Source organism: Aythya ferina (genome assembly GCF_964211825.1).
Source record: "Aythya ferina genome assembly, chromosome: 23".
Classification (NCBI taxonomy): Eukaryota; Metazoa; Chordata; class Aves; order Anseriformes; family Anatidae; genus Aythya; species Aythya ferina.
In genome coordinates this window covers 6,869,677-6,897,268 of record NC_140321.1, presented here as the reverse complement: position 1 = coordinate 6,897,268, position 27,592 = coordinate 6,869,677, and the positions used below count along the sequence as shown (strand labels likewise).

The window sequence follows — 27,592 nt, the reverse complement described above, 5'->3', positions numbered from 1 at the left end:
CGGTCGCAACTCATCGCTCGGGAGCGATCCGTGGGGGCTGCTCGGGCGCGCACCCAGCGCTTCGCACACCCGGGTGCGCGCTCGGAGCCCTGCGCGCTCCGCTCGGGAAGGGTTGGGGGGGGTGGGGGGGGTGCACACAGACAACAAAACCATAAAGAAAGCAGCATCAAGCGGCCGGAGGGGGGGGTTCCAACAACAACAACCACAAGAACCCAGCCCCAAAGCAAAGCACGACCCCCCCCAGCAGCCCCCCGGCTGCCCCCCGCCGCAGGGCGAGGCTCCGGGGGGGGCCCCGCTGGGATCGCGGCCATCATGGCCCGGGGGGGGGCGGCGGGGCGGGGGCGCGCGGGGGCGGGTGCCCGGGCGCGGGGCGAGCGTGCGGGGCGCGGGGCGGGGGCGCGCCGCCCCCGGGTGTCCCCCCCCCCCCCACCAAACCCCCGAGCGCCTCCCGGCTCCGCGCCGCTACCGGGGGGGGGGGCCGGGCACCCCCAGCCCCTCGGGGGGCGGCCGTGTGAAAGGCAGGCTGCGGGCGGGGAGGGGGGGAGCGAGGAGGAGGAGGTGGAGGAGGAGGAGGAGGAGGAGGAGGAGGAGGAGGGAGGAGGAGTGTGTGCGTAGCGGGAGGAGGGGGGGAAGGAAACCCTCATGGAAGTATGAAGGAGATGGTGGGAGGCTGCTGTGTCTGTTCTGATGAGCGGGGCTGGGCGGAGAACCCGCTGGTGTACTGCGATGGACACGGCTGCAATGTGGCGGTGCACCAAGGTAAGAGCCCGGCCCGGCACGGCTCTGCCCGGCACGGCTCGGCACGGCACGGCCCGGCCCCGCCGCCAGCCCCGGGCCGCGGAGCAAAGCGGGGCCGGGGCCGGGGCCGGGGCCGCCGCCGCCTTCCCCCCGCCGTGCGCCCCGGGAGCGGCGGGGGAGGCCGGCGGAGCGGTGAAGGGGGGGGTGGGGGGGGCTTTGTTTTATCCCCATTGTTCCAAATAACGGTGTCGCCGCCGGCCTGCCGCCGCGGAGGAGCTGTGGGGGGGGACACGGGGGGAGCGGAGGGGACCGGAGGGGACCGGAGGTGGCCGTCAGCTGCTCCCGGGGGGGCACCCACGGCCCGGGGCTCGGGGCGCTGCCCCTTACCGGGGGCACCGGCAGCGACCGGCGGTCGCTTCCTTCCGTGGGGGGGGGTTGGGGGGAGCGGAGGGGGGGTCTGCCCGGTGCCCGGGGCCGGTGCCGGGCTCCGGGGGGAGCAGTAGGCAGAGCCCCGAGCCCCCCCCCCCCCCCCCTCCGCCGCCCCGTGCCCGGGCTCGGCCCGCGGCCGCCCGTGGCCCCGGGTAACCCCCCGGGGGCGGCCTCGGGCCGGGAGCTGCCGCCCCCAAGGGCAGGGAGGGAGCCGGCCCTTCCCCTCCCCGCGATAAGGGCCATTTGCATTTTAAATGACTCGGAGCACGCCCCTCGCACACGCTACCGGGCCGGAAAGTTTGTCCTCGGCACCGACGCCGGGACGGGTGCGTGGTTGCTGTCGTTTAAAGGCGGCAGCGAGGTGGGGTGATGCTGCTGGTTGGTTTGTTTGGAGGAACACGGAGGTTTCTGGGCTCATCTGGCATGTCTGTTTTCCCATCTATTATTATCCCATCCATCTCCCAGCGTATCTCCAGCCTCTTCCTGGGCAGGCTCTCCCTCCGTGTCTTGCTGCGCGCTCCTGTCTCCGGCCGGGAACCTGTCCTGCGCTGCCTCTCCCCGCCTGTCAGGCCAGGTCTCTGGGTCTGTAGGTTGAGCTTTCTTCTGCTTTTCCTACGTTTGATGTGTCTGCGCTCACATCTTCTGCGAGAGCTCGCTTGCAACCAGGTGACTGAAGGGGAGGTGAAAAGAGGAAGCGAAGCTGGCGGGGGATTTCTCTCCGTTCAGTCAGTGCCTGGGTGTCTCCTGCCCTAAAACAGCCCCGCCAGGTTGCCTCCGTGTGACTGGCAGCCTGTAGGGTCTCTCTGCAAGGATGCTCGCTTGTTTTAATTTTGGTGCTGTAACTCTTGCGTTCTTCCCAAGACTTGTCAAGCCACCTGCTAGAGAACGTGCCTCTGCATAGCAATTTGTGGAGGGAGATTAAGGGCACTGGCATCCTCGTGCTCACCTCCAAGAGTAACATCAACACATCTGTTTGCTGGCTAGAGCAGTCTCAAATCTGCAGTCCGTTTATTCTTGTAGGGTGCCTGCTCGTGGGCCCGCACGGTTACAGAGATGGATGCGCTCGCTGCGAGGCAGCCAGGCGGGTGGGCGGCGTTGGGAGGGTTGGGAGGCGTTAGGAGAGGGCACTACTGGGGTGTTCGGAAGGCACAACTGTGTGTTTAGGGCTTGTAGGAGTCCGTCAGGATGCGGTAATTCATAAGGAGTGTAGCAGTGTGTAGTGGGTGTTCAGGATACCTTCAGTCCCCTTTTTAAAGCCCGCTCACAAACCTAGTAGTCGCGTGGTGTTTTGGTGGGCTTTTAGTCACTGCACGGCAGCAAACCACTGCAGAGGTTCAGCCGGGCCTTCTAGTCTCATTCCCTACAACCACACACTAGGTTTGGTATCTCTTTGTACTGCTTGAATATCTGCAAAACCAAAGTTGCCTTTTGAAATGATTGTACAGCCCAGTAAAGAACCCTCTGTTTATTTTAAGCTTATGTTATAGCTACACATTAAAGCAGATTTTAGAAAAAAAAATAAAAATAGTACCATTTCCTTGACAAAAACATCTGATTGGAAACAAAGCCTCTAATAAGATAGCGAAGAACATTTAGAAATAATATTTTAAACTCTACCCTATTTATGTTCTGCATTTTTCCTTGTTTTCTTCCTTGTTGTCTTTCTCTTTGAAGTAGTGGGCACAGAAGCTTGCACTGGCTCCAGCTGAGTGCTTGCTTTTGGCCCTAAGCCCATTGCTAAAGATGGACCCAAGGCAGGCTCCTCTGTCATTGCTTTCATGTAGTTTCTATTTTCTTGTGTATCTGCCTTGGCTCATCTTGCAGTCACTTCTTTCAGTTTAACTCCACAATCATGTTTTCCTGGCTAAAATAGCATAAAAGACGTTAGAGAGATGGAGAAAACCTATTGCGCATCATGTCTGGTCCTTTTCCCAGGGGACATCACAGGATTGCATCCAGCAGGATATTTTCAGATGCTTTGTCCAACCTAGTTTCAGATGTCTCGAGTGACTGGGATTCCATTCCAACCGTCAGCTCACATTTGAAGGTGGAATAAGGAAAATATAATTTATTCTTTCCTAGGAGACTCCTATACCCTCACCTGGGCACAAATAGCCTTATTTCTTACCCCTATCTTTGCCAGCCTCTTGCTTTAAACCTACATGTGTGGTGGCCAAAAGCCCTTTCAGGGTCCGAAAAGCTACCTCAAGGACTCAACAAAGACCATCCCTGAATGGTGAGAGGGAGAAGGTCAGCAAAGAAGGTGAATGGTCTTCAGGAAACATTGCCCCATCAGAGAAGGGAATGAATTTCAAAGGAATGGGAGCTGCAGCTTGTCCAGGGAGACCCGGAGACAATCAGTAGGGTATAGAAAGCAAGAGGGATGCCTGGTGTAGCTGGATAAAAACAATTTTGTTGGGTTGTCAGCTGGAGTCTTGTATCAGTGCGGAACCTGTTTCTGGGGCTAGTCCTAAAAAACTTGAATTCAGTGATGTTGGAAGCATGCTGCAAAAGGCTGCTCCTGCGTGTGACTTACAAGTTGGGAGTGTGCAGGGTAAATGTTTTTTTTTTTCTTGATATCTGTGTGAACTCACACTGAGATTACTTCCTTTATGATACTGAGATTTTATCTTAGTCTTAATTATCGTTAAGATGCTTAATAGCCACCTATTTCATAATTTTATATTAAATCACTAGTGACATTTTGGAAGTTAAGGGGTAAGAAATTACCTTGGTTGTGTTCACTAGGCCAGAATTGGACCTGGTTTATGAAGTGCTGCATTCCCACTTAGGACATGTTTTTATAAGGATATTTTATACTGGGTGTGAGCGTATAAATAAGCTTGAATAAATGTATCACACTGGATCTCTTGCAAAGGGCTGTCCGCTGATGCAGGGTGTGGAAACTGGAAAGGGGAATAAATTGCTGCTCAGATGTAATTTTTGTTTTTGTTACCAATCTGACTAATAACAGCTTTGGCAAACTTTTATACGCAGCTGAGAAATTAACAGCCAATTTAAAGATAGTCAAATGAACTCTCTCTGCTTTTCTTCCAGCTTGTTATGGAATTGTCCAGGTTCCTACCGGACCGTGGTTCTGTCGGAAATGTGAATCTCAAGAGAGAGCCGCCAGGGTGGTGAGTACAGAGCACACTTGTACTTAAACGGAATGAATTGGTTCAGAGCCCTTCACACCTCTGCTGGAAGCAGCATGGGCCACAGACAAAAGTGACGGAGCCTGGCATTCGGCACTGCTGTGGTTGCAGTCCCAGCTCTGCCTATAGCCTGCAGTGTAACTTTGGACAAGGCGTTCACCCCTCACCTATCTGAGAAACTAATTCTCTTCTAAAATCTTTCCCCTCGTTTCTTGTTTATACAATAGAAATAACTATGTCAAACAGCTTTATAAAGCCTTCTTAGCCATTTTGATGAAAACACCGCCAAAGGTACTTTTAAGCAAGTTATCAGTGAAGAAATTTTTGCATCTAGGGACCTCAATCTCCTAAAAAAGAATGACATTCCTCTAGAAGGTGGCTTCCCTGCAGTTTTTTCTATACAACTCCTCAGAAAGTTTTGGAGTGGAGGAAAGTTGTTAGCACCTGAGATGCTGGTGTACAGCGTATGTTGTCGTACCGACAGACAGGATGAGTTGGCATTCATATCTTATTTGCAGCAACAGTCTCCTGCATAAAGTCTTCTGAGTTTGCTCAATAGCAGAGAAAATGACAGGAAGCTGGATCAGGTTTTAGTTTCTGTCTAAGTAGCAATTTAGCAGTATGGAACACTTTGCGAATGTTCTTAATTAATTCTGGCATTTCCCGGTGAGGCAGGAAAGTGGAAACAATCAGGCCAGGACTGCCTCTTAGGCCCATCTATGTGGCAAAGTTATTTGTGCAGTAAACTAGCCTGTGAGTTTATAGCACACCAGCTACTCTGCAACTTCCCATGTGAACCCTTATCAGATTCAGCTACACCAACCAGCTGCTGGGGGGCCCGGGTATAGATCTTTACCATGTTAGTTATGCCAGAGATGCTGCTTTTGCCATGCAATAAATCTGAGACCGTTTCCTCCCTTCACTTCCTTAAAAAAAAATCAATGTAGATTAAACTTTGGCTTTTTCACATATGGAATGCCTCATCCAGCACAAACAACATTTATTAATATCTGCACTGCCTTCTGAACTGGTTTAGCCATTTTTTTTCTAAAGTACACACCTAGTGAAGCTGCTGTAGGTGACCTCTGAATACGCAGATCTGTGCAGAACGGAGCAAATAGCGTGCTCCATCTCAGCTGGGCTCTCTGCTTGCTGCACTACAAAAGTTTAATCTGTTTTGCAGATGGGCGAAGAACTTGGCAAAGATGAGTGAATGGGGGAATTAGGTATCTGTACCATGCTTTATACATTGCATTAACTCATTCCTCATTGGAAGTGGGAGTGTAAACAAGACCAGACTTTCAGACCTGAGCTCTTTTGCCTTTGTAAGATGCTGCTTTTATGCGCACTGCAGTAAAGAAGATCAAATGTGTCTTTGAGTGCTTTTACATCCTGCAGATAGTTTCATAGTAAAGAAAGGAATTTGGATTTCATGAGCCTCCTTCCCCCCTGTCTCCCAGCCGTGCAGGCAGAGAGAAGCTCTTCGGTGTTAGCTACAACTCAGTGTAAGCTGTAGTAGTGCATGTACACACAAGTCCTTCTCACCTGTGCTCATCGCAAGGATCCTAACTTTTCTCTGGTGCTTTAGACACTTCAAACTCCAAGGTATCAAGAAAACAATACCTCTGCAGGTGGTTCTTTATTTAACTTGCCCTCAGTGAAATCTGTTAGACAATGCGTGGTGGGCTTCAGTCATGCCATTCAGTCTGTGGCATTCAGCCCTGCTAGTATAATAACTGAACAGTGATAATCTTCCTTCCTAAGCAGAGCTGGGGATGATTTCCTATCTAAATCCTTCACCTTTTCAGTTAAACGCCAGCAGTCATAGCAACAGACACGCAAATGGGTAAATACATAAAAAGAATCTACTTCTTTGATGTAGGGAACAGCATGATCAGAGTAAGGGAAATGAGTCAGGTCTGTGCATGGCTCTGCTCCTAACACGCTGTTTGAATCTGTGCTCCATGGTCCAGTGAGGCTGGAAGGTGTTGGCTCTTCACTGCCCAGGGGTTTCATTGCACCTCTCTGCGTCTGGCTTTCTCTAGCTGTAAAAGCAGTGTTATTTGCCTGCAGACACTGCCTTGAGGGTCTTGAATGAGAGATACCGCTATGTGAGCGCAAAATACGCTGTCAACAGCAGGATGAATTGATATTCGTATTTCTTTCACAATGACTGTGTAGCAAACTCCTTTGCAAAACAGCAGTGTTTGTCTTCCCACATCTGCCTTCATAGAAGAATCTTAAAGCAGTTTACAAGCTTGGTCCATAACAAGCGTATTTATTGGCTAAATATTGATACTTTTACTTTGAAAATGAGGTATGAAGGCACGAAGATCATTGCTCTCTTTAGAGAGTACTCTAAAACATCCCAATTTCTGTGTCTGTCGTTTAGAGAGACTCCATCTCTTCAGTTTTGGAAGGAGAGCTCAGGAGCCCTGGCTTGGGTTGTCAGGTCTAATGGCTTGGTGCTCTGTCCCTGAGTTAGAAGCCCTAGGGGGTCAGAAACTCTAACCTTCGCCATCACAACCTGGTTTTAATCAGCCAGCTCTGTTCTTTTCCCAGAGTTGAAATAAAAACGCTGGAGACTTCCTCGGCCTATGCAGGTTGAGTGAAAGGAAGAGGTACCACTAATCCCTGCTCATAACCTCTCCTCAGATGCGCAGGTCCCTAAAGGATGCTGTGGACACTATTGTGCTTACAGTAAGCAACTGAAAGCCCATCCACTTTGTAATCAAATTGTCTAGGAAGCCCGGTGAGCTGCAATGGCCAGAGGGCACTCATGTGAGGGATCATGTGAAGGCTTTAGCTGTCATTTAGAGGCAGGGCTATTAAAAGTCTTGTGTGGGGCCGATGGAGCTGTTAACCCCTCTTGTTACAATCAGAGCTTTGCTAATCGCGTGGTGGGAGAGCTGCTTTGATCTGAGGGGTGGAGGGGAGAGCGGAGGGGCCTTTTCAAGTGCAAATTTCTTATTACAGTGTCTCAGTTAACCCAGTTCTTTCTCTGTCTTGGCTTTCTGTGGTAATTGTGAGAGCTGCTCACCAGTGCCCTGCCTGTCTGGACCCAACCAGGAGCAAAGTGAATCAACTCCTGTGGCCAGACATATTTCAAGCAAAGTTGCAGGAAAAGTGAGATGTGCTGCCAATGGCACTGTTTTTTTGTCCTCTCATCTCGTTTATACATTATCACAGGAATTTTGTGTTTGCCAAAGGTACCTATTTGGCATCCCCAGACACTTGACACCACAAAAACGTCTGAGAACTGGACTGAGCCTCCCTGCTGCCCTTTGTGATCATATTTACTGTGTCAAGAGGTGAAATGACAGCAGAGGAAACATTGAGTTTCCTTGAGGACGACCACCTTTGTGGAAGGTCCTCGGGGACAACTCAGCAGCAGATGTTTTTGCTGGGGGTGTTATTGCTCGGTACACGGGTGCCTGTTGTGGCACGGAGCACCTGCCCCATCACACATGGGGCTTGCCAGAGCTGGGTGGATGTAGCGGAGCAGCGGCAGCAAGCATGTCCCACACACTCATACCAGTACAGCTGCCGTCTCGCTTCGATACCAGGCAGCTCATTTCAAAACTTTCTGATGAAGCACATTTTTCACAGAAAAACAGCTTTTTTGTTGGTGTTTTTCTTTTTTTTTTTTTTTCTTTCTTTTTTTTTTTTTTTTTCACAAATCAGACATTTCCGCTGGGGAAGGAAAAGGGCTGCATGTCACAGGTTTTCAGGCTTTCTAAGCAGGCGCAGAAAAGTCAAACAAAACAATAAACGCATAGAAATGTTCCCTGGCTGATGTCACGAGAAAACAATGACCATTTCCTGGGAGGAGCCCTTGGGGCTGCGAGAGCGTCCCTCGTGTGTGGCAACGTGATCTGAAACCACCTCAGGGCTTCAACAGGGCTTTATGGCCCAGGGAGAGCTGCACGTGGCGATGGCCCGGCATGGAGGCGATGACGGGCAGGCAGGACCGCAGTGGTGAGGGGGGAAATGGAGCGCAGGCATCGCCACCTGCTCTGAGGTAGGAATGGCACTGAGGGCCGTGGCACTGGGCTTATCTGGCTCTTGCCACCGTGCCCTGCCAGCATCTCTCTGTCCCCCTTGTTGGGTGTGCATGGGGTGGGGTGAGGCTGTTCTGCCATAGCCCTGAGGAGAGCCCTTCAGTGGGTTTGGGCTGCTGCTAGCATTGGAGACCTCGGTGTCCTGCAGACGTAGCATGAGGGGGCATCTCCCCTCACCTCCAGCCACCCCTGGGTGGAGAAATCGGTAATTTCTCCCTCATAGTTGTCCCAAAAGCATGGAGTGAGGCGTGGAGCCATTGCTATCCCTCACAGCCTGTCGTGGTGCAGGACCTGTGCCCTCCCAGCCACCATGTCAGGGCTGAGGGAGCTCCCTGCACCCTCCCATGTGTCAGGGACCCTCCAGCACCAATGCTCCCCTCACTCTCTCCCTATTCCAACTCGGGGTTGGGGAAGCTGGGTGTCCTCCTGCTGGCCCCAGGCGTTGGGACCGGGCTCATCATGGCCCCTGCACCCCACTGGTGAAAATGTCACAACTGCCTCACTCAGCATTCATGAGATAGGCTGGAAAAAATATCGCAAGAGAAAGAGAGAAGGAAGGAAAGGGGCAAAGATAGATAATGGCTTTTCTTTATTTGCCTTTTGCTCTCTGAGTCACGGTTTTCAGTTTTACTTCACAACCGCAAGGGCTAAAACTTCTTTTTTAAAAGCCCTGTGAAAGTCAAGGTTCGCCTGCAGCCCTGTGGCTCTTGGGCTGAGGCTTTAAATACATCCTCGTCACACAGGACGATATCGAGCTGTGTCACAGTATCTTTTTGTACCCAAACCGCTTTCAGCCCTTCTTCCACTTCCTCTCTTTGAAAGCAGCCCCATCTTTTATAAGCGTGTTTTAAATTAATCATCTCTTTTCTGGCCCCGTGCCCCTGGGAGTTAGATTAAACTTGTTGTTTCTGCTTAATTTCAAGAGATGTGAACTGTGTCCCCACAAAGATGGAGCCCTGAAACGGACCGACAACGGAGGTAAGTACTTCTGCGTGGAGCCGGTATGTCTTGCAGTGCCTCCCAGCAGCTGTCCCAGGTGCAATTTTTTTTTCTTTCCGAGCCTATGTCACCAGAAAGGGAAGGCTGGCGGTTTCAGAGGAATGAAAACACTCTGCCTTTTCTTACAAAACTTCACCTTCTGAAATCACTATGGTGAGAAGACCTTTCCCTGGGGGGAAATCTGACTGGCCTCTGGCTGGTATTGAAGCACAGCCCCTGAAATGTGCTGTTTCTTGAGGTTAACCCTGCAGGAATTAGTGCATGATACGTCACTGTTTATGGAAAAATGGACGTTGCTGAGTTATTTGCCTCAGTGATGTGATCCTCAGGTTAATGGAGCCTCAGCCTTGAGTCCCCATCCAAGAGTAGGGGACCAGGACACAGCAAAGGTGTTTCTCTCTGTGGGACTTACTTGTGCATCATTGATGCTTGTCAGCCTCTGGTACTGTGAAGTACCGTGGAGTCTGATTTCAGTTGTCAGAGCTAGCAGCTATTGATGCTGCTGGCTGTATGAATCAAACTTGTTTTTCCTCAAAATCTTCTTATTTTTCAGGAAGGCCTCTCTACCTACCTGCCACTTACCTTAATACACTAAAAGCTACATTAGGCAAGGGGGTCTTTATTATAATAGATCCCGTATTTAGAGCAGAAGCCCTAAGTTCAGGATATTTCGTAAAAGTGTCCGTTAGGGCTAGTCATAAATACTGAGAGCCTTAGTGTGGTAGTAAAAGTACCATGTTGGGGGATTGTTTTATAACTACATAGCATCTTCTTCCAAATATGTTATTATGTGGTTTGGTCAGGTCCCTGTAGACAGGCACAAGAAGTGTTACAAACATGCCACTATACAGAATTATATAGCCCGAGTACTTACAGTGCTGTATGATTCCATATTCCTGGAGCTTGGTTCTGCCTGCCCAACTGAGTCCATCCTAATTCTAGCTAAATCTTTCCTGTGCAGTAGGCATACCAGTATGGATCGTCCCCCATAGGCTCCTGACCTTCAAGCTTTCTCAGTTCTGTCCTGATCAGATGGTATTTCGATTTACACATTTGATTTGGGAAGTGTCTCGGTGGATTTAGATTTTAATCTAACTTGGCTTGCTGAAAAAGAGCCTTCTTTAACCATTGATAACAGCCAATAAAGGGAGCTTTGTTTCCACTGGCATGGGACTACACGTCAAACTTGTCCCATCAGCATCATTTACTGTTTGGATGCTTTTCTGGGTTTGGCTAGGTCTTCAGCTCTGGGTCCTAAGTCCTGAGGGAATGTTTTTAAGGGCAATGAGTGCTGTACATTTATTTTCCCAAGGAAATCTCTGCTTTCTTATTTCATCTGGAGGTGGTATCTGTCTATCTTTCTCCCACAAAGGATTTGATTCCTAACCAAGTTACAACAAGCAGTATTTCAAATCTAGCATCTAACTTAAGTTGGCTTCCTTCCTGTACCCTCCTCCTTCTTTCCCTCCCATGCTTGTCTGCAGCATTGTCTGAGTATAAGACTCTGCTGGATTGCCCCGTGTGAATCTCTGCTCTCTGTCTTGTTTGCTTCTCCAGGGTGGGCCCACGTTGTCTGTGCTCTGTACATCCCAGAGGTGCAGTTTGCCAATGTGCTCACCATGGAGCCAATTGTCCTGCAGTATGTACCCCACGACCGCTTCAACAAGGTAAGGCCTCCTCTTTCTCCTGCTGCCCCAAATGTACTTGCCCTGTCTTGCTTTTCTGTGGTTGTCTGTGTCCTCCATGTCTCCTGTCCAATTTATTTTAATTTCCAGGTACTTAGATCCCTTTAAAAATAACTAACAATGTAAATGTAAATTTTCTTGCAAATAACTTTTGATGTTCTGTTTTCCTCTCCCTTAACCTGAGCAACCCTGCCACTCCTTGGAGATGCATGTTGGTTAATCCATATTTTGATCAGACCCATTTGTTATTTGGGAGAAAAAAAAGATGCATAAGTTTTGTGCATGCCACCGAGAAATAACCCAGAACTGCTGTCATAGGAAGGAGATGACTGGACACAAGTTATGAGTTCTTGAAGGCTTTGCCTCCTGGAGAAGAGTGAGAGTGAAGTAGTCTACCTCTCTGAGTGACCTTTTTTTTTTTCTTTTTTTGCAGACCTGCTACATCTGTGAAGAGCAGGGGAGGGAGAGCAAAGCAGCCTCTGGAGCGTGCATGGCCTGTAATCGGCACGGCTGCCGGCAAGCTTTCCATGTCACCTGGTGAGTTCCCCGCAGTATCACCCCAGGAACAGCCCCAGCTACTGGTTTTGCTGCTATTTGTTTTGAGGCTGCACCAAACAGGTGGCATGGGGTTTTGGGCAAATCATACTGCTTTTATTTTAGGCAAGGGGTATCTCATCCTTGCTCAATTTGTGCGGGGAACTTCCGCGGGAAGGCTGAGGTTTCACCAGCAAGCCTTCCCTGGTGAGAATGAAGTCTGGGGATTTCCCTAGGACTGTGTGGAATTCAAGAAGAGAAGAGATGAGTCACAACCCAGGAATGTTCCTTTTCGGCGCAGCACATACAAAAGTATCATCTAGATGATGTGATTTTAAGGGCTGATATCCTCGTGTACCCTGCAGCCTGAAAACAACACTGCCTGTCAGTAGAACATGGGGATTCCCAGCTTTACGTGGATTCCTTGTTCATGATACGTGTTTTGTTGGGATTGTTACTGATCGCCCAGGCCTTAAGAAAGACAAAAATTGCAAAACAATTTGATAGGAAAGTACTGACAATTTTAAAGATCTTAATATGAATCATAAATAGTCTGAACTCCTTTCAGGGTCTTTGAAAGCTATTTGCCAAGCAGGACAGGAGACTTCAAGACCTTGCCTGGATATCTTGAACTGTGTTTTGCTTGTTGATGGGATACGTTTTATGTCTGTACAGTTGGCATTATCCTCCTCTTGATTTCATGTATTTCAGTGCCCAGATGGCTGGCCTCTTATGTGAAGAGGAAGTCCTAGAAGTCGACAATGTCAAATATTGTGGCTACTGCAAGTACCACTTCAATAAAATGGTGAGTTTCTTCATCCCTTCAATGGATTTTATTTTAAGGCATTGTCTTCATTCTAGATTGTATCTGTGCTCTGAGCAGTAAGAAATGCCAGGAATACATAAACAAGGTCTGCAGGATGCTTCTTTTCAGCCATTCAGACAGAGTCACTTAGGAATAAAAATAAATTTATTTATTGCATTTTTATAGCATCTTTAGACTCATTTTCAAAACCACAGGCTTAATTCTTCCATCTGCTTTCCCTGACCCTGTCTTTTATGGTTGAAAATGTCCCAAGAAGTCAAATGGATGTTTTTTCTTAGAAAAAGATGCTAAAGCACTGCCCGTAGGGTAAGAGGCAGCTTGAGACAGGAAAAGAGAGCAGCCAGGGAGTTAGTGTACATCAGGCCCTCTGGGCAGGAGGGTGTAACACAGAACAGCCCGAGCTGTTCTGTGCAGCCTGAGGACAGGGACAGTCCAGAAGAGACCGGAGTCATTCAGGGATGGTTTGAGGGATATTTGGGGCAAAGGATTTCCCCCTATTATTTACAGGACTGAGAGGAATCCTTTCCCTGTTCTGCATAATTAGTAGACACCTGCTCTCCCCCCTGCAGCAAAAAGGAAACTTGATCCTCTCTGTACAGGTTTATCTATCAGTGGCTCCTTTGTTGCTGGCTTTTCCCACTTTCCTTTCTGCTTATCTGTGCTGTCACATGCAGTGACTGATGTCTTGAGCTTCCCCTCAAAGTCAAACTGGAGGACACCTTCCCTGCCCTTCAGGTACCCTCAGTATCTGATACAAGCGGAGCTCTGTATCAGATTTACTGATGTTGAGATAGATAGCAGGATTTCTGCTGGTGCCTGGAGTCTGAGATCAGAGCATCCTTCCATACACATACACACCCACACCCCACGCAAGACCAAAACATGGACGCTGCTGCTCAGGAGGACTGACTTCTCCACACAATATTGCTGCTGCCATTTATCTTGTTGTTTACAGAACAGCCTCTTAGCTGCTGTGCCTTTCATAGAAGTGTCAGTGTGCATGGGTCACCAAAACCCCAGGATTTTTAGGAGTTTTATAATTTGGCCCTGCATGTTGTAGAGAAGCCATTTACCATAACATTGCTCACTGTAACAGTGAAAACCAGACTCTATAACAGATTCCTCTCTCTCTCCCTGTCTCCTATCCCTGTCGTCCATCTCTTCCCTTCCCCACTTACCTCAGAAGACCTCACGTCACTCTGGAGGGAGCTCCTTCATTGCTGGAAGACGGAGTCGATCCACGTCCCCTGCTCAAGAGAAGCACGTATCCCACCACGAAAGGCCAAAGAAGGTAAGATCTGCACAGAGCTGTCACTTCAGAGGCAGAGTCGTGTGGGATGGAGGTGAGAAGGGGCAGAGTGTGCAGAGAGCACTGATGGCTTGCTTCTCAGGTGAGCCCTGACTCTGCAAAGAGTTTCACAGTCAGAGGTGTGAGTAGTGGCTGTGTTTCTAAAGACAACACTAGAAATGTGTATGTAAATAGAGCAGCACAGCCACGGGGAATGTGGAGCCAAGTTTGTGTGTTCAGATTATGCCAGAGGGTTCTTGGCAGAACACACTCACGAAATGTGCGACTTTCCTATTTCTAACTTGGGGCAGGTCCACTTTGAGGGTGACATTGTGCTATGGTTTCCAGCTACTGACTTGATCTGTGTGAAAGTACTTTGGGCTGTGGTTTTAAATGCAGCAGCTCAGGAACGTAAACTGGAGGTCGTTGTCCTCAGATCCCAGAGTCCAAGCTTTAGAGGACTGATTAGCAATCTGCATTGTGGCTGGCAGGGTACTTGTAGGCAACAACAGTAGCTAGCATAGCTTAGGTAGTACATTGTTAGTCAGATTGGCCACCTGCTTCAAATCTACTTGTGAAAACAATTTATTTTTGCTGAACAAGTATTTAGAAGTGCACTGAATGCCAGATCTGACAGGTACAACAGTTATTTGTTTAACTGTGCAGGTTAAGACATACTCATCACAACTGCTGCAGTGTTACAGGACATGTTAACAGCACACCAAGGTTCATAATTAACCAACTGACTCACGTGATGAAGGCTCATATTTCAAGGAAAAACAGCAGTGAATGTGTAAGGCAGAATCCCAGCAGACTTTGGGGTTCTGATAGGGGTGCAGGTTCTGGTGTGGAAGGGTCTATACCGAAAGAAATTAGGAGACCAGAGGCTTGTGAACTGTTTATTATTGTAAAAAATAAATAGCTCTGATAGGTGGGACATGTGCTTTTTGGAGTACTTAGGTTCTAATGCAAGTGACAGCAAACTAAGAAATCGTCCCCATCTGTTGATGTATACAGCTGTTAAAATATCAAGAATTCTCAGTGTAGTACCGCCGTCCTCCTTTGCACCCCATCCGTCCAAAACAGTGCTGTAGGCTCTGGACCACAAATAACTTTTGCAGGAATACTTTCAGGATGGTCAGATAGTTTTTAATCCTTTATGGGCCAAATCCTGTTTTTTTTTTTTTTTTTTTGCTAGGAGAAATCCAGAATTACTCCACCAAGAAACCCTAGATTTATTCCACTGTGGTCAAAAGCCAAATTTACCGTGTTGCGTGAACCCAGTTGGTGATTCCCATTCAAATCGTGGTGTGAATTTTTCCAGTCTTGCTTTAGGTGTCTGGCTGTTTTCTTTTTTGTTTGTTTGTTTCTGTCTTGTTGCAGTAGACGTCCTCACAATCAATACATCATTATGAATAGTAATAATAGTGACCCACATCCAGAAACAGCCCAGCGACATGCTGGTGGGTTTTGTGGCTGAAGGCTGATGGATCCCAGCCCAATTTCCCAGGGACAAGGGCATCCAGGCTTTCAAAAGCAGCGTGGCCATCAGTTAATACCTGCTGGCACCCTTCTGGCAGGCCCAGCTGAGAGTCCATAAACCGTGTGGGCAGGAAAGCCGTCTCCCTCTTTATTTACAGAGGTTATCCCTCACCACCTGGGTTGGAGCACTGCCCACCTTGCCCACTTGGTGTCTGGGGAACCTGCCCAAACCCTTTCCCTATAGGTGGCAAACAGGCAACCCTCCCCTCCCCAGGCTGCACGTCCAAAGCCGTGCCCACCCCGCTGTGACACCGAGGCAGTAAATTTCCAACTGCCGACGAGGCTGGAAAACGTATTTGGAGTATTTGCTCCCCTTGTGTGTTCAGCTGCTGCGAGGCGAGGAGGAGGGAGAAAGAGCATCTGTGCCGCGGGCCGGGAGCAGCGCTTGGCACAAGGTTGGCGCTGCGCTGGAACGCGTTATTTTTAGCAGGCAGAGGGGGTGGCGAGAGGGCAGGATCGGGGTGATTGGCGGCGGATTTGAGAGCTCAGCTGTAATTATAACGGGCAGACGGTGCAGGTCCCAGGCTGGGGGCTGGAGGCGGGTTTCTATATTTGCACAGCTTCTGCTGGCGGGGTGGGAGCGCGGTCTCGTGGCCGGCAGGTAGGGCAGGGGAGCGCCGCTTCCCGGCTCTGGCTGGAAAGCAGGTCAGCGCCAGGGGGAGAGCGAAAACAGGAGGACTGCGGGTTTATTTATAGGCTTCTCAGTGGCGCTTGCCACTATTGTTAGCCTCTGGGTTCCTCACAAACGTGCAGAGGCTCCGTCTTGCTGCTGCCTCGCTGCTCTCCCCTCCTGGCTGCTCGTAGTGCTTTGAGCAGCGGCTCCGGCAGGGGCCCCGTCAGGGCTGGGGTCTCTTGGCACGGCCACAGCCGAGTTTAAGATCCTCTCCTTCCTCTTACAGATGGGGAGTCGGCTCAGAGAGGGGCACGAGGGGTGTAAAGCAGCTGCGTGGGCAGGGTGAGGAAGGCTGCCAGAGGTGCTGGGCTGTTTGCAGGGCTGGGGGGGGGTGGTGGGGTGCAGGGAGGACGGGTGTGAGGCCGTGTGAGCACGCAGACTTTAAAGGGGTACCCAAGGAGGAGGCTGGACTTCCAAAAAGGTTTTGGAGTCCGTGGCCGGCAGTGCGTGATCTCCTTGCACGTGTTTCAGGGGTGCTGGGCGTGCTGCTGTGCTGACCAGGAGCAGAGAGGTTTTGTCTTGAGCTTGTCCAGCTGCACAGACAGCCAGTCCCGTCCCGCAGAGCTGCAGGCGGTGCTGGGGAGCTGAGCACTCAGCAGCAGAGCAAAACGCGTGCAAGTCCCCAGTCTGCAGGTGCTCCCTTCCAGTGCAGGGCTCTCCGGCTGTTTTTTTAGAGGAAACCTGACTGAGGGGCACCGGATTTAACCCGCTGGCTTCAGTGGGAGAAGGAAGACAGCAGAGACTCCGGATTTGGACTCCTAAACCCTTCTGTAAAGCGGCTTGGCATTTGTGAAGAGTCTTGTTCTCCGCGGGACAAGGGACAATTGTGATGTAGGACTGCAACCAGCGTCAGGATCCCCCGCCCCTCTCAGTCACAAATGATACCAGCCCAAGCATTTCCTTCTGTGCTGTCCTGAAAATGGGAAGGCTCCAGGCCCTGAGTTTTCCTCAGAACACACCAGGCCTTAGAGAAACCAAACCCATTTATTTCTTTGGGCTGGGTATTGCCATGTGTGCGCTCTACCCTGTGGGAGCCTTCGCAGGGTTTGTTTAAAAAAAGAAAGAAGAAAGAAAGAAAGAAAACAATAGCCAAATACCAAGAAAACGCTGGATGACGCACAGGGGTTGAATGAAGTACAGATGTTCTGTCACCTATATTGTCTGCTGGAAATGCACAGAAAAAAATCACTACACTTGGTGGAATGAAATCTGTCCCCGCAGGAGCGGCCGAGCACGGACTCCGAAACACTGCAACATTCGGAGGCACAAACCCCACCAGGAGAGACCTCATCCAGAGCTGTTCTTAGGGAGCACAGGGAGCCCATGAGCAAAATTGGGGGAGTTTTTAATTTGGATAGGGGACATCGTTATGGGAGGAGCAGGGAGGAATGGTCCCTGTCCCGGAATATACCTTGAGCTCCTGAACTGCCTCCCGAGCTACAGGGGGGACTTTATGGGGACACCAGGCCTGTGGCTGTCCTGCCCCTTCTCCCTGCAGCCCCCAGTCCCGTGGTGGCTGAGCAGATGCACGGCAGAGCCTCCCTCCCCACCGCCCGTCCGTCTGCCTGTCCGTCTGTCTGTCTGTCTGTCTGGCCCAGATGCCAGCAGAGGAAATGAGCCGCGCTGAAACTCAGCACACTGCAGAAGCTGTGCTGGGCTGAAACCTAAACCCGCGGGGTTCTGTGAGGGGCTTTGTGCTCGCCTCCGAGTTGGTGAGGGAGGTCTGCCTCTCGGGGCTTTGTTTCCACGCAGGCACCGAGGAGCCAAGCGGACGATTTTTCCGATTGGGATGCAGGTGGCTGCTCACGAGACACAGTGTTTCGGGGAGGGAGTGCTGGACCTAGACCTGCTCTCATCTAGCTGTAATAGCCTCATTTTGTAGCATCCTTGCTTGGCTTACTGGGGCCTCTTACGCAGGTGTTTCGCCACCCCCAGCCAGTCCTTCAGTTAGCAGGGGCGCAGCGACAATTTGAGATCACAAATTGAGATCACAGGGGTTTGGTGCCCCTCTGCCCGGTGCTGCCTTCCTCCTCGCTGTGGCTGCCATGGCTGCAGCTCAGAGCCAGGCTTCCTCCTCCTCCTCCTCCTCCTCCTCCTCCTCCTCCTCCTCCTCCTCTGGGCAGGGAGTGCAGAGAGCCTGGGAAAGAGGGAGGGAGCAGCAGAGCCCGCTTGGCTCTTCCCAGCTCCTGGCTCTGCCCTCCCTCCTTCCCCTGCCCAATCTACTTTTAATGATCCCACTGCTGGTGTCCAGCAGATTAGAAGAGGGGGCTCAGGGAAGGGGAGACGGCGGTGGGGGGAGCGAGAGGGAGCTGTGCACAGCCCTTTTTGGCAGCCGGAGATCCTGTTTCATTCCTCCTGCGCTGGGGAGCTCGAAGGGAGATTGTGGCGCTGGCACGCCCCCGATGCGGCCGCGCTCCCCCCGCCGCAGGCCTGGCCTGCTCCGTGCCCACATGCCAAGCCCCAGCTGCTCGGCCCTGCATGGGGAGAGTTTGTTTTCCACCGAGGTTGTTGCTGGGGGCAGGTTCATGTTCCCTGCAGACCGCAGCTCGCCCAGCCAGCCCGCCTGCCGCAGGGAGCGCCGAGCGGCTGCAAGGTAGGGCCCGGCTTCTGCCTGCAAAGATGGGATGGGGGCGGTGGAAGGTTCCCTGTGCCCGCTGCATCCTCCCTGCTTCCTCCTCTTCCCCTGAGTCCTGCTTCGTGGCACAGCCAGGCGAAGTTCTGGGCCCAGAAAAGCCAGGTGGGGAGGGTCACTTGAGATGCGGGGGGCCGGTGCTGCTTCCCTCCTCTCCTCTCACCCTCCCCTCTCTGTTTGCACCCTGCGGCTCGTGCAGGAAGCATTTGAAGCCTTCCGGTTCCTGGAGAGAGAACCCACACGTTTTAAAAGCCGCTGGTGTGAGCTGGGGAACGCCCCGGGTTGTCTTAGTGCGTGTCAACACGGGCAGGAGGGACTGAGCACCAGGACCGACCCAGGGCCTCGGTCCTTGCACCCTGTGCAGAACCTCCACTGGGTAAAGCATTAATTGTCCTGCTCGTTTAGGCCAGGGCATTAATTGTCCTGCCCCTATGGCCCAAGGCATTAATTGTCCTGACTGTTTAGCCCAGGACGCTGTGTTTATCCAGTGATACTGAAGAAGATGTCAAACCATGTTGCCTGAGGACCCAAAAGCGTTAGAGAGCAGCTGGAGGGGGCAGAGGGGTCCTGCTGGGTGCACGAAGGCAGCGAGCACCCGGCTCTGCAAAGCTCGGGGGCTGCCGCCTGCAGACTGAGAGCTCCCGGGCTCCATCCCCTGTGGGTTTCTGCAGGAGCTGCACAGAGCCTGGATAAGGAGATGCTGTGGGGTGGGGAAAGGCAGTGGGTGGGCACGGCAGAGGAGCAAGGTGAGCGGTGGGCATGGCTGGGGGCTGTGTGCGGCACGGGTCGGCTCCTCGACGGGCTGCGGCGGCCCTGGGTGCAGCGCAGCACTTTGAGCAGAGCACGAAAGCCGGGCTCTGTGGGACAGATTTCCTGCGTAGTTCAAAGTGCAGTTGCTCAGCACATGGAGTCAGGGCAGGATCTTCAAAAGAGCTCACTACCCAGCGTTTCGGAAAACCTGATCGTTTATCCGAGCATCTGAATGGGAGCGGAGGGTTCCAGAAATCTGGTCCCTATTGTGCAGGCTGGCTTCTTGCTGAATGCGTGCATATGTCCGCACTCCTACATGCAGCCGGGGGACTGCTCAGTTAGCGGGTGTAGGCTCTGCACCGCAAGGAGAGCTTTTTCAGACAGCAGACAGCCAGGATTTTGAAGCTGGAGGATGTGAGTTCGGTTGCTGCCATCACAGCGAAGCTGGGGGAGGTTTTATGGTTCACAGTGGTGACAGTCAGGACGTTCCTGCCTTTCCCCACACGTGTGTGTGTAGGTGTGGAGGTTCTTTGTCATTAGCCAGAGTGGCTCAGCTCTCTTTTCTCTCCTCTTGACTTTGATTTGTGAAGTTAAACGGTTCCAGGGCTGTCTCGTTAGCGTTTGCAGCATCATGTTTTAGTCCTGCCTGTCGCACCTTTATGAGCGAAATGCATTTGGGGCTCGGAAGATGACAATAAGTTCTGTGGTATTCAGGAAGTTGAAGGACCCGAGTTTGTGCAGTTATTTGGCAAAACGTTTTGCAGGGAGGGTCTGGCTCCTGCTTCCATTTCTCTCTTCTCTGCGTGGCTGCAAGTGGGCGACCGTGTGTCCGGTGGGGCAGGGTGCCTGCCTGCCTTCTCTGCCTGCGTTTTTGGATGACTTGCTGTGAAATCGTTGCAAGATCTCTCATCCCACGTGCCCTGCTTTCTCCTTTTGTAAAACGAGATGCGGATATGAAGAAGCTCTCCTGAGCTCGTTGAAATTCTCTGCTGCGTGCTACCAAGTGAGTGCAAATTGTTCCTGCTGGTGGGATAACGAACAACCGGTCCCAGCCCTGCCACTGAGGCACGTAGCCTGCGACAGGCGTAACTCTGCGCCACTGCTTCCCATCTTCCTGTCCTAGATAGCCCACGAGACTTGGGCAGTATTTATAGCAAGAGAAGCCCCCGAGTATTTAAAACATCGTGAGATTTAGTCAAGATTTCATTTAAGTTCGTGTCTCAGCACTTAGCTTGTAGAAATCACATTCTCAAGCTTTTCTCATTCAGTGCCAAAGCTGTAAATGTGTGCTGAAGAAAGGGGGAAAAAAAGGGGAAAAAAGATGAGAAAAAACAGAGATCCTTGCAAAATGCTGTAGCTCCAGGAACTGAGGCTTTAGCAGATATGGCAAACACCAGGAGTCTGGTGATAACATGATGGAGATGGGTGGATATCGGGAGCGCTGCTGGTACTCGGTCGGACACCCAGCAGGAGCAGCGAGGCTTTGGCTGGATTTGCCTCCCTCTTCCACCAGCTCATCCCAGAGAAAGCCGCTGTGGCCTGGTGGCGGATTTACGCCGGCGGGGTCACTGGTGGCTGCGGGTGGGCCTCGTGTCCAAGGGCACTGAGAACTCGGCCAAAGCCACGCTGAGAGGTGCCGGTATCTGAAGTGCTTTTGCTTCACCTCTGCATGACTTCACGCCTTCTTGCTCTAGCCTTTTAATCCTGCCCCTTCTCCTCCCCCCCCCTTTTTTTTTTCTTTTTACATTTAACATATTGTTTGTAAGCTAATTATTCCACTTTCTTCTCTCAAAAAAAAATTAATTAATAAAACACCACAGCAGAGCTGATCCATTACTGCAGTTGCATCTTCCCTCTGCCAGCATCCCATCTCAGGGCTTTGCCTGCCCGAGGAAGCAGTCAGCATCCTCCTGGAGAGTCAGTGAGCTCCTACGTGACTGCCCTGCTCTGAACACACCTTTGGTGGACAGGGAGGGCTTCAGCTTCTAGATTAAAGCACCCACGTGAGGGAGCAGTACCAGAGCAGGCATTCTTTCCCCTAAAAAAAACCAAGAGGATGGATTTTTCTACCTCTCATCCAGGTGTTTGTCTGACAGCAGATCTCTTGATCCACAGACCAGTGACCACACCGGCAAGGCTGGAATTGAGCACAAAAGTTTCCACAGCTCCAGCCAAGCAGGCCGTGCCTTTAGCTGACACCAGTAGCACAGAAAAGCTCCCGTTGCCAGCCAGCTTTGTCCCTACAGGAGCACGCGGCTGAGGAAGACCGTGAGGAAGCAGGAGCATGTGATGGAGCACGCTCTCCTATCCTGCCACCGTGCCTGCCAGCTGGCTCGGGCATCCACAACCCCCACTGACTTCAGTGGGAGCCATGGCCTGTCACAGGCGTGTGTTTTCAGTCCATTCCCTGAAAACATCTCGGTTTTAGCATAAACATCCAGATAGCAGGACGCAAGCACAGCCACTTCGGTTGCAGTGCGTTCCCCAGGAGACCGTAGCAGCAGGGTGGGCAGCGCTCCGTGTTTCTCAGGCCACGATTTTTTCCTTGGTTTGCAGCTTGAAGAATCCCATCTTTGTGGGGTTTTAGTGAGAGAGAAAACAGGATGAAGAAATCAATCTAACTAGTCTGGCTGCAGTTAGCAGAGATGGACCCAGCCCAGCTGTTCTCTGCTGGGAGAGGAGGTGGGGAGGATCTCTGGGTTGGATTCAAGCGTGGTTTCTGAGATCTCCCCTGACTGATCTCTCTACCTGTGCACGTGCAACACGTGCTGGAGTCAAGATCCTTCCGCTGGCTGTACAGGGTGTATCCGAGAAGCCTTTGAAGAAGGAAGAGAGTGAGGATAAGGGGGCACAGAGCCCCTTTGGGGAAATAGCAAGAGGAAAGCTCAGGTTTCTTGAAATCAGCCAGAGCTTGTTAAATCCTTCCCTATCATCTTACCATAAACTGATTCAGGGGCTTCTGTTGATATTCTGTGCTCCAGATGTTGGCTGCAGCTGGGGCAGAGATAGTGGGACGCTCCCAGCCAGAAGCTGGGGCGTGGGGGAAGGGATACTGGGCTCTTGTGGATGGGTGGAGAAGGGAAGAGGAATATGAATGTATGGTTGTAAATCCACCCCTACACACCCTCCTTTCTTTTCCCTTACAACTGCTATTCTCAGCAGAGGAAAAGAGCCTTCCAGTATTCTCTGATTTCTTTTGCAGAGTCGTAAGGACAAGGAAAGACCTAAACAGAAGCACAAAAAACGTCCAGAATCTCCCACCAGCCTTACGCCAGCCTCGGTGCCCGTCGCTGCAGAAAAGGTACCAAACCCGCAGGATGCGAGCGTGTGAGTGCGGGGTGGGGAGAGAGGGAAGGAGGAAGCCACCAAGGCTGGCTTTCCGAGGAAGTGGGAAGGATGGTGCAGAAGAGGAGAGAAAGAGCTTTTGTCCACTTATTTCGATTCCTGATTCGTCACATTCTCACTCTCTCTGCCTGCCTCCCCACCTCAACGCCCGCCTTGGGAACTTAACGCGGCAGCTGTCTCGGTTTCTGTCAGCACTGATGACACAATCATGGAGCTGAACTCCCAAGTGATCGAGCTGGAAGTGCCAGCCTGTTCTGCAGCAGATGTTCAGATTTAAAGCTCTTGCAGAATAGATAAATATCCAGGCTTTGGCCTTTTGTATTGCCACATGGTAATCAGCTCAGGCAGGTAGGTAAGCAAGGCAAGCTTGTGGGAGGAGGCGTTATCCTTTATTAGACAAACTGATAGAGCTAGGGGGAAAAACCAGACAATCTTACATGCATGTAAGATCTTCGAAGTGCATAGTAGAGGTTGCTTTACTGTGTGAGACAACAGGAGGTTGGGTCCCGTTTAGTTCCTCCGTTTCAGGAAAATGAAGGCAGACAGGCACCGTGTGGTGGCCTGTTTTGCTCCTGAGGTAAGAAGAAGGAAGATTTGGCTGCCCAGAGTCTGCTCAGTGCCCAGGGCTGGTGGGGCAGCGGCAGGATGTCAGTGGGTTTCTGCTCTTCACTGCTGGAGCTGTGCTGCCAACGTCGGCTCTTGCACCTGGGTGTAAATCAGGACAGCCCTGAGCTTTCTGTAACTCATGCCAGATCCAAACTCTAGCAAAGCAGAATAGCCACAGTGGAACTTGCCTCAAGCCTGCATGCAACAAGGTGAAGGCCAAGTTTGCAGTTTTTCAGTGTCAGGGAACAAGTGAGGTTACTCCAGCGCGTGGACCTTTGGAGTTGTGCCCCCCTCTCTGTAGTGGGAAAGCAAATTAATGCAGCTCCTCAGCAGGGCTGTTCTGGTGTGAGACTATGATTAGGGCCGAGCTCCTGCTAGAGCAAATAGATAACATGTCCCAGGAATGTCCTTTTGGGCACAGAAATGCTACTTGGAAAGGCTCGTGTGCCCGATACATGGCAGGGCTGCCTTGTGAAACTGAAAATTCACAGGCTAGCAGGGTCTGCAAGTGTGAGAAGCGCTGCAGGGGCAGTCTGGAAGAATGAAAGCTCCTGCTGATCAGCACGGGGTTGTTCTGGGTTGGGACTGGAGAGGTTTTTCTGTCTTCTGCGTGAGGCCAAGTGTGGAAGCAGGGAGAAGATGCAGTTTAGAGCTGAAATGGCAAAGGCAGCCTTAGCTGGGAGAAGCAGAAAGCTGCAGGAGGACGGAATGGAGGACTAGCTGCGAGCTGCAGCCACTCCTGACTTACCTGTACCCGTGTCGAGGCAGCTCAGCTCTGGCTTTTGGGAACAGCAGATTCACCCTGTGAACAGAGCTGGCGGGAGCTGATGGCCTACCAAGATTATTTTCAGACTAAACTGAAATCCAAACCCTGACTCTTGGCCAGCTGGAGTGGTTGTTAGACACTTACCCACTGTCTCCTCCAAAGCCCTGCCAGACCTTTATAAATGAGGAGGGAAGGGTGCAATTGAGTTTTACAGGCAGCTTTCAACTCTTTGTAAGCTAAAATTCAGGAGATCCTAATTACTGTAGCTGTGCTTGAGTGACAGGGTTTTAGTGTTTCCCTAGGGAGTTATTATTAATCCTCATAACAAAGAATGTATTTCCCTTGCATTTTTGTGCACAGTTTCTCAAAGCATTGTTCAAGCTCTCTGTTACCAAAAGCACCCTGCACAAACCCCTCGGGGTGGTTGCGTGAGGCTTTCTGGAGAGTTGCACCAGCGCAGCATTGCAGCGGTTAGACTAATGTAAAGCTCTGAGAACACGTTCATGCATTAATGTACTGTGTCCAAGCAGTTTCCTCTCTGAAGCCCAAGCCATCTTTGTCCTTTCTGGGTTTTAGCTTAGTGCTGCTCGTCCCAGCAGTGTGCTGGAGGGCGGGTAGGGTACACGCAGCAAAACCAAAGCTGGCAGTGGTGGTGTGACTCTGCAGAACAGCACTGCTGGTCCTTCTTGTGCCATCGTGTCCCACTTCCTCATTCCCTCAGGCAACCCCACCTCTGGGTTCCCGTTTTTCTTTAACTTTGCAATCCAGCTTTATTTTTCAATTCCAGTTTTCACCTACTGTGGTGTCCACCCTGTGCTCCCCTCTTGAACCGTTCAGTCATGAAGGTCCTTTGATGTGGTTTCCTCTGGAAATCGGTTGTGCTAGACTTCTGACTTCTGCCAGAGTTCTCAGTGTCTCACTGAAGTGCTTCCCTGCGTCTTCTAGGAACCCAAATGCCATTAATCCCTGACACTGGGACCTGACCAGACGTCCATGCCCTGTCCGTGCAGTGACGAGCTCTCACTGCCTCACTCTGGTTTTGGGGATGAACGCACTGAACACATAGCGGTGGCCTCAGCTCTCATCTACACCGGAAAGTGAAACTAGGGTGTGAATTCACAGCACATAAATGACTTTTCGTAATACCTCTTTTGAGCTCTCCTCCTGCCTCTGAAAAGCGTCCTGAGGCAATGCCATTGCCATTGCTCTCAAAGAGGAGCAAATCTTGCTTGTGGGGCCCAGGAGCATCCCTGCAAGAGAGCAGATGGACTGAAAATCCCCCAAAGGTGCTCCCAGGCTGGGGTTTTTGGATGGATTAGGAGGGATTGTGCTGGATATAGACTCTGGTTTGTTGTCATGCTGGCTACCTGCAGCTCCTGCAGACTTTCTGGGGAGTGGGAGGGAAGCAGAAAGCATCCCCTCTGCGTAATGGTGTCTGGCTGTAATAGCTCCTAGCTTTTTCATGTGGTCCGTCCCAAAATCCCAAAGTGCTGCCAACTGGTAATGCTTTTGAAAAGCCTCTTGGAAAGATGGCATTCGTGGGGAAGGCCTGGGGCAGAGCAGGGTTTCTTGCCAGGGGAAGAGCAATGAGGCTCACCAGCAAGCCCTGGCAGCCGGGGCTGCTCCGGCTCTGCAGCCGCACGCTGCCAGATGCATTCAGCAGGCGGTTCCTGTGCTCGGGGTCTGTGCTTGGGGTCTGTGCTCGGGGTCTGTGCTCAGGGTCTGTGCTTGGGGTCTGTCTGTGGAGCTGGAGCTCGGTGTTGGCCGTCCGTGTCAGCGAGCACACCGGGCGGCACGCACAGAGCCTCTCTTCTCCCCCCCGCCGCCCCCGGGGAGCCATCCTGCCGCTCTCTGTTGCACTTGCAGTAAATCTGCGGGATCGCAAGCCACCCCAGCTGCCTCCTCCTGCCAGCTGTAGACATCACGATCACTTGTTGACACACACTCGCACATGCTACGTGTTTTGGGCCGCAACATCTGGCTCGCTCTGGGTTTGGTAATTGAAGCTGCGGATGCCAAGGGCTCCCCGCACCCACCCCCATCAGGTGCTGGGAGAGGGAGCGCAGCAGGGCCAAGGGCTGCGGCTGCAGAGCCACCGGCAGCGGGGAGGTTTTCCAGGTTTCCCACTGTTATTTGAGCTCTCAGCGTCTACCGGCAGGCCTGGGGCTGACGGATCCCGGGAACCTCTGCGCCGCGCTTTGCTCGGGCAAATCCGGTAGCGGTGATGGGGAAGGGGCTTGTGGGGGGAGGCTGCTCCTTCCCCCTGCTGTCAGAGCGTGTCTCAGCATGGATGTTCGCAGCGAGCATCCCTGAGCCTTCTAGCATCCCTTGTCCTGACACGAGTGTGAATTTACCGGGGACATCAAGGAGTTAAAGGCACAGTCTCCAGCCCATCCGTGTCTTCTGCCCCTGCCCGTGAAGACCAGCAGCACGGCGCTGCCTGATCTCTCTGCTGACAGGATTCAGCTACAAATGCTGTAGCTCGTACGAGCGCTTTGCCCAAGGCTCCTGGCAGACTCATTTGACCTCTACCGAGCGATCCAGCCGGGGAAGGCAGCTGATGCTTACGGTCTGCCCGGGCGGCTGCTTCAGCACATCGCTCTGTGCCGAGTGGGCTGGAGGAGCTCCTGCTCTCGTCGCATTGTTCCTTGTGCTGCGTCCTCCCTGCTTCCCCTCGCCAGTAGTTTAATCCAGGGCAAAGCAGCTCTGTGTGTTTTCGAGGCTGCACCGGCCTCCCCCACCCCTTCTGCATTTCGTCAGTGGTTCCCTCTAGGAGCTCGCCCCGCCAATCAGGAGGCAAAGAGATGCTCTTCTGATTTCCCATAAATAAATTAATGAATGAAGAGCTTGGGTGCTGCACAGTGTCACAGAGAGGCCGGGAAACAGGTACGGCCCCTCGGGGGACAGCGAGTGCCGGGGGGAGGAGGTGCGTGCATGCCTGTGCTCGGGTGCCCGCGCGACTTTGGCTCACTTCTCCCGGCTCAGGGGTGAAGGCAGGAGTTTCCCCGCCAGCCTGTCACCTCCAGCCGGGGCAGCAGGCTCATTCCGATGACGTTTTGTACTTGGGTGCTTAAAACAGGGCTTCAAAACGCAACTGCTGCCTCATTTTGAAAGGGAGCTCTCGCTTCCCCAGCGCTTCCCTGTTTTTTTTTTTTTTCTCCGCAGCCTGCTCTCCCCCATGCACACCTGTTTGCAAAACACACAGAACGTCGGCGTTTCTGCACATGCACACGTACCTACAGCTTTCCGGGCTGGAGAAAAGCCAGTGGTCTAGAGCTTCAGACCTCTGTGTATGTCCAACGTAAGCAGCCAGCCTGCAGGTTTCTCCAGCCCTGCCTCCTCTAGGCAGCAGCCCTGAGCTGGAGAATCTGCTTCCTTAGGGAGGTGACGGGATTGCAGCCCTCGTTACTATTATTAATATTGGCATTAAGGGAGCGGGGCCCCTCCCCTCCAAATCACGGCCGTGTTGTGCTTGGCCATTCTCGTGTGTCTCCTGGAAGGCTGCAGTGCCACACAGAGCTTGCAGGCTCCACGGAGCAAAGGGGGGGAAGAAACAGAGGCAT

General features: G+C 51.9%; 1 protein-coding gene across 4 annotated transcripts in view; it reads left to right on the top strand.

Moving 5' to 3' along the window:
* Nucleotides 1–637: 637 nt before the first annotated feature.
* The window catches only part of MLLT6 (MLLT6, PHD finger containing), a 44,728-nt gene continuing 17,773 nt past the window's right edge, over nt 638–27,592 (top strand). The window contains exons 1-8 of one of the 4 annotated variants that reach the window (XM_084496542.1): nt 638–759; nt 4,225–4,304; nt 9,307–9,361; nt 10,940–11,049; nt 11,501–11,604; nt 12,313–12,406; nt 13,614–13,718; nt 22,515–22,613. In XM_084496542.1, the coding sequence (XP_084352668.1) occupies nt 651–759; nt 4,225–4,304; nt 9,307–9,361; nt 10,940–11,049; nt 11,501–11,604; nt 12,313–12,406; nt 13,614–13,718; nt 22,515–22,613 (756 nt within the window). In that variant the 5' untranslated portion in view covers nt 638–650. Of the gene's footprint in view, nt 760–2,898; nt 3,533–4,224; nt 4,305–8,067; nt 8,344–9,306; nt 9,362–10,939; nt 11,050–11,500; nt 11,605–12,312; nt 12,407–13,610; nt 13,719–22,514; nt 22,614–27,592 lie in introns of those variants that run through there. The other 3 variants (XM_084496541.1, XM_084496543.1, XM_084496544.1) reach the window with 3 other exon arrangements.